Here is a 6,000-nt window from a genome sequence, read left to right on the forward strand (position 1 = left end):
GTAGTTGGTAGTTATTTGTCACCAGCAGCAGTAATGTGGAAAAGGGATTAAGAGGGACAAAAGGGATTAAGAGGGAGGCCAGGAAACCAGTGAGAGCTATTGTGAAAAAGAGACACGTAAAATCTGAACTAAGGAGACTAAGGAGATGGTGGTGGAAAGGTCGAGGTAATGATAAGTTCAAAACATATTAAGGAGACAGATATTCTAGAGCTTTGGGACAGCGGAGGAGTGGGGGATGGGTTTCGGTTACCAGATAAATGATGTTCACACCACTATAAGGATTATGGGAGAAAGAACAGGATGGACATCTCACATAGATACCTTTCATTCAGCATGTTAAAAACAAAATTCATTAATTTCCCCCTCATAAATCTACTCCTTTTTTGTATCTGTGACACCATTATTTTATGATTTTTCTCCTCTAACTTTCTGGCTACTCCTTCACATTCTCCGTCTCAGGGTTCTCTTTTTCCTTTTGTCTCCAAAATATTAGTGTTACCCAAGTTGCTTTTTCCAGTGCTTTTCTCTTCTCACTTTTCACTTTCTCTTGGATGAGCTCATCTATTCCCAAGACATCAATTAGTAGTCACCTGTTTACTGATATCTTCCAGATCTTTATTTTTGGCTCAGACTACCTGCTGCAGTTCCAAACCATTATACCCACTGTGTACACTGCAACATCCCAGGGGAATATTCACTGAGTCAAAAACCAAACTCACTTTCCTGATAATCTGCCTACCCCTTACGTGTACCATTTAAAAAAACAACAAAAACCAAACAAACTTTACTTTCACTGACTCTTCCCCTTGATTCTGTGACCACATAAATTATGCTTCCTCTTCAATCTTTTTTTTTTTTTTAATTGGGGAAGGGGTACAGGACTTTATTGGGGAACAGTGTGTACTTCCAGGACTTTTTTCCAAGTCAAGTTGTTGTCCTTTCAATCTTTTCCTCTTCAATCTTAATCCAAATTCTCCACACACCTATCTGATCAGGATGGTCTATATCCGAATATATTTTAACTTATTTTTTATAGCAGTTTCAGGTTTAGAAAACAACATAATAAAGACATTTACACCCCTCACAAAGTGATAATCCCCCCGCCCCCGAGTCTACTGCACCTCTGACATCGTGTAAAGCAGGAACATTTATACAATGGAGCATTACTCTGCTATAAAAAAGAATGGAATCTTACCATTTGCAACATGGATGGACCTAGAGAATATAATGCTAAGTGAAATAATCAGACTGAGAAAGACAAATTATATGTGCAATCTAAAGAACAGAATCAACAAGCAAATGAAACAGAAACAGACTAAGAGATACAGAGAAAAAAGTGAAGGATGGTCTGTTTTTTAGTAAAGTCTACTTTTAGCACTTTTATGACATTTCTGTGTTATTATCTCATTCTAATACAGCCTTACCTCTCCAGTGTCATTTCTAACTCTGGTTAAAAGAATTTAATCTGAAATGAATGTCTCAACTTCCTTCTTCATCTCTAGATTTGTTTTTTCCCCTCTTTTCTCTCTCTCTCTCTCTCTCTCTCTCTCTCTCTCTCCCTCTCTTTCTCTCTCTCTCTCTCTCTCTCTCTTCCTCTCCCTCTCCCTCCCTCTCTCTCTTTCAAGACTAAGTTTTCATTTGCATCCTTGATGAAATTCCCTTTTTCTTATCTGCAGAGACCTGATTTACAATAGGAGCCTTATCTATCTCATCCCCAGATTCCAGAACAGTGAATGCCCAGCACATGGTAGATATTAAAAGACAGGCATTGAATGCTTTATTAAGGAATTATTCTTTGTTGCCTTTTCAGTTTCTCCCCACTCCCTCTACAAATACCTTGTCTTTTCAAAGGACAAAAAATAAATAAAAAGACACCCATACAAACTTTCTCTTGACCCTATCTTTAAAGCTATTGGCTATGTCTTTCTACCACCAAGCTTCTTTTAAATTGTATCTGTACCACTAACTTCACAACTTTGAAATGTGGTTTTCTCTCAAAAGTGCCTCTTCAAAATCACCACTTACTTCTTAGACCTTTTTCTCCCTCATCCTCCTTGTTGTTCCTTCAACATCATTTTACACAAAAGAACACCCACTGCTTTTTAGAACTCTTCTCCAGCAGGTCTTCCATGATTCCCGTAAAGACAGGTTATATGTACCTTTATTTCCTATAGATGGTCACAGCACTTACCATGCTGTTTGTAAATGTGTGCTAGTTTGTCAGTATCCTGGACTATACTAAAACTTTTTTAAAGACAGGTGTTATATCTTCTTAATCAATATATGCCCACTGTCTGGCACTATGCTCAATAAATATTTGTTGAATAGTCAAATGAATATTGTCATCAGACCAATACCTAAGAGTTCTAGGAACACTGGTGAATGGGAGTGTTGGTTTAAATAAGTATGACAGACAACACTCTTAAGAGAAAAGGGCAAGTAAAAGTAGTATGGACAATCGGAAAGCAGCATAAAGATGTGAATGAGTTATTTCATATAGTCACTCATTCATTCACTTGGTATTTACTGGGGGCAAGGTAATTAGAGGAGATATAGAAAGATGCTAAAGATATTGTACCTATTCTCATGGACCTGTCTTACAATCAAGGGCTGAGAGTCTGGGAGTGGTAAGAACTGGTAGAAAATGCGAGTAAGATACTTTGCCATTAAATAGCAATTCTAAATCTAATATTAAAGTATCAGGATAAGTTTGGAAGACCACCAATCAGCTTCTTCTGGTCCACTCACATTTCCAATCTAGTAGTTCCACCAGTGGCAGTTCTCAAACTTTATTGTGCATGAGGAACACCTGGGGATCTCGTCAAAGATGGAGAAAAATCACCTAGATCCTTATTCTGTGGGTCCAGGAATGTGCCTTTTTAATAAGCATCCCAGAGAATTATGATGCTTTTGGTCTACAGAGTATACTAAAGTCCTTAGTTATTCACATCATGATTTTGCCATATCTGAGTTACACCTATAATACTATTTTCTTAATAATCTCTTTAAATTGAATATATACTTGTATATCTTAGCCTTATCCTAATCAGGAAGTTTGTTGACTTACATTTTTATAATACACATGAAATAAACACATAACCATTAAAAAGTCTGTCTGTATACATCAATGAATGGGAAACAGTTTGAGAAGCACTGCTGAAAAGTTTATGCTCTGTAAACACCATACCCTGAATATAATCAGATGATAGATTATAACAAAAAGTTCCAGGGCACTGAAGTTCAGCAGAATTGTGCTTCAGAAGACCTCATGTAGATACTCTGGTACCTTTAATGGATTATAAAATAATCGAAAATGTTTTTAAAAATTAATGTTGTAATTATTACAAAATGACTTATTATAAAAACCCCTCCTATTGACATTTTATTTTTAAAAAGTGCTTTGTCTTTTATTCTTTTTATTCTTAAAAGACAGATTATTGGGTACTTAACTCACAATATTCTTGAGCAGACATCTGCACCAACTCCCAACAGTTAAGGCATCAAACTTAAAAGCAGCAGTTGGAACAAAATGAAGATAGATCTGTGCTCTTGACCCACAATAAAATATACATCTATTTTATTTACAATTACATTTGATTAAGACTGATAATTGAGTTCAAAGATATAAACATGATAGTTCTCTTCCTCTTCCTTTTCCTTCAATTACTTTCCTTCAAAGTAATTTATCATAATAGGTAAAATATGGCAAAAATATCAGAGGAATAACTGCATCTCAGAAAGGTGTTTTCTTAAAGGCTTTGGCAACTCATAACCACAAACAGAAAAGAAAGTTGAAATAGAAAACCTTCACCAATTGAAAGATTGTGCTGATATTAAGCCTTTAAAAACAATATTCTGCTTTAAATTATGTGTTTGCTTAAATGGTTAGGAAAATCAATCTCCATTTAAATATTTGAGTGGATGTTTTTTGGGTACCACATTGTTACTGTGTCACAAGCTAATTCCATATGTTTAGTCTCTGGTTACACGGAACAAAAACATAGATGAATGACTATGGTCCTTGATCTTCACATCAGCTTAAGTCAATTGAAATTTACCTTACTACTTATTGATTTAAAAAGCACTTTATCCTGTTTGAATGAAAGGATTATTGTAATAGCCTCCAAACTAGCCTCCCTGCTTCTACCCTTGTTCTCTACACTCTATTTTCCACACAGCAGCCAGAGAACCCTGTTAAAAACGTAAGTCAGATCAGTCACTCTCTGCTCAAAATGCCGAGTCCCTATCTGAGTAAAAGCCTAAGTTTTTCAAACAGCACACAGGCCCCCAATACACAATCACCCTATCCTTTAGCTCAGCTCATATTACTCTCCCTATGTTCATCAGGCACCAGTTACAGCAGCTTCTTTGCTGTTGCTTGAATCTACTAGGCAAATTTCAGAACTAGGGCCTTTGCACTTGCTATTCCTTTTGCCAAGATTGCTCTTTCCACACATATCAATATGGCTCTGCTCTATCATTTCCTTTGGATCTTTGCTCAAACATCATATTCCAAGTGAGCTCTCTTACATATTTAAAATTGCCATCTCCCCCCCATACATATTTCCTAACCGCTTTCCCTCCTGCTTTGTTTTTCTACATAGCACTTACCATTGATATTCCATACCTTTTCTTTATCTTTGTTTACCCCACAAGACTGTGAACTCCTTCTGGGTGGACTGTCATTTTGCTTTGTTTACTGTTGTATCCCAGTGCCAAGAACTGTGCTTAGCACACAGTAGATGTTCAATAAATACTTGCTTAACGAACAAACAATATTACATCAATTTTGAGATTTTCATCCTTAACCCTAGTAAGAGCTGGAAATTAGAGCTGGAAGGTATATCCCCCAAATTTCCAGACGGCACTTGGGGTCTGTCAACTTACATGCATTATCTTTTGTCTGGTACATTGTTCCCTCTGATTTTTCTTAGATAATAAAGGCAGCAGGAAATATTCCTAACTAGTGTGCAAGAAGAAGCAAACCAATCATATACAAAACTGATTTGGGGTGATGTGATTCTTATTCATAAGCCAATAGAGAAAATGCCTTTTGAATTTACAGTTTCTCCTCTTAAGCCTAAGGAAAACAAGCTGTATATTTGTTGCTTTTTGGAGGGTGGTAAAGGGGGCTGGGGGAGACGCAAAGGCCCGTACACCTTCTTCAAGAACCTCAAGTCTCGTGCAGTCTAACTTACTTTTTTGGGAGGTGGGCATCGTTCGTGGTCTCTGCAAGGGGGTGTTTCTTTTTCACCCTTTGAGGTGCCTATTGTGCTGTCTTGCGAATGAGGTAGGTGGGAGGAAAGGGGGATGAAGGGATGCTGAGTGCGGCTTCAACTGCCTCCTAGCACAAAGTCGGGGAGGCGAGGGCTCCGCGGGTGTCTAGGGGGCCAGAGGGACGCGCGCCTCCGACCGCAGCGTCGGCCCCGAGGCGCGGGCGGGACGCGGGCTGCGCGGAGTTAGGCCCGGACAGAGCCCGGTGGCCTCCCACCAGCCCGGCACGCGGTCCCCGCGCACCCCACTCCCCCGACCCCCTCAATCCGGCGCCCTTCTCGGTTACCTCGAACTCTCTTCAGCGAAATGGGATCCTTCTCCTGTTCTGCTGACATTACAGACCGCAAAGCATGACTCCCCCCCAGGCCGCGGGAATTCGGTCTCTTTGATGCGGCGGCAGCGGCTCCTCCTCCTCCTCGCGGGGCCGCTGCGGCTGCGAGGCGAGCCTCCGAGCCGAGGCGCGGCCGAGGGCGGCGGGGACGCGGGCCGACTTTGCAAAGTTTGGGAGGAGGACGAGGCCTCGGGGCGGCCGGGCGGCGTGCGGGGGCTGGCCGGGCTCAGCCGCGGCAGCGGGGAGCGCGGCCTGGGGGCGGCCCCCCGCCCGGGGCCGGCATGTGCCGAGGATGAGTGCGCCGCCGCCTCCTCCCACTCCTTCTTCTTCGCCGCCGCCGCCTGAGGAGCCGCTGACAGGGGAGGCAGGAGCGGGCGGTCGGGCCCTGGCGGCGC

The 6,000-nt window shown here is 41.2% G+C and overlaps 1 protein-coding gene across 2 annotated transcripts in view; it reads right to left on the minus strand.

Annotated features, from left to right (window-relative positions):
- Window positions 1–5,748, minus strand: part of PYGO1 (pygopus family PHD finger 1) — a 31,561-nt gene extending 25,813 nt beyond the window's left edge. For both annotated transcript variants that reach the window (XR_002137397.3, XM_019732295.3), the window contains exon 1: window positions 5,561–5,748. Coding sequence is in view for 1 of the 2 variants with exons in the window: in XM_019732295.3 (XP_019587854.1) it covers window positions 5,561–5,609 (49 nt within the window). In the remaining variant the exon portion in view is untranslated. The remainder of the gene's footprint in view (window positions 1–5,560) is intronic.
- Window positions 5,749–6,000: the final 252 nt, after the last annotated feature.

Source organism: Rhinolophus sinicus, chromosome 3 (genome assembly GCF_057876585.1).
Source record: "Rhinolophus sinicus isolate RSI-liver-muscle chromosome 3, RSI-T2T, whole genome shotgun sequence".
NCBI lineage: Eukaryota > Metazoa > Chordata > Mammalia > Chiroptera > Rhinolophidae > Rhinolophus > Rhinolophus sinicus.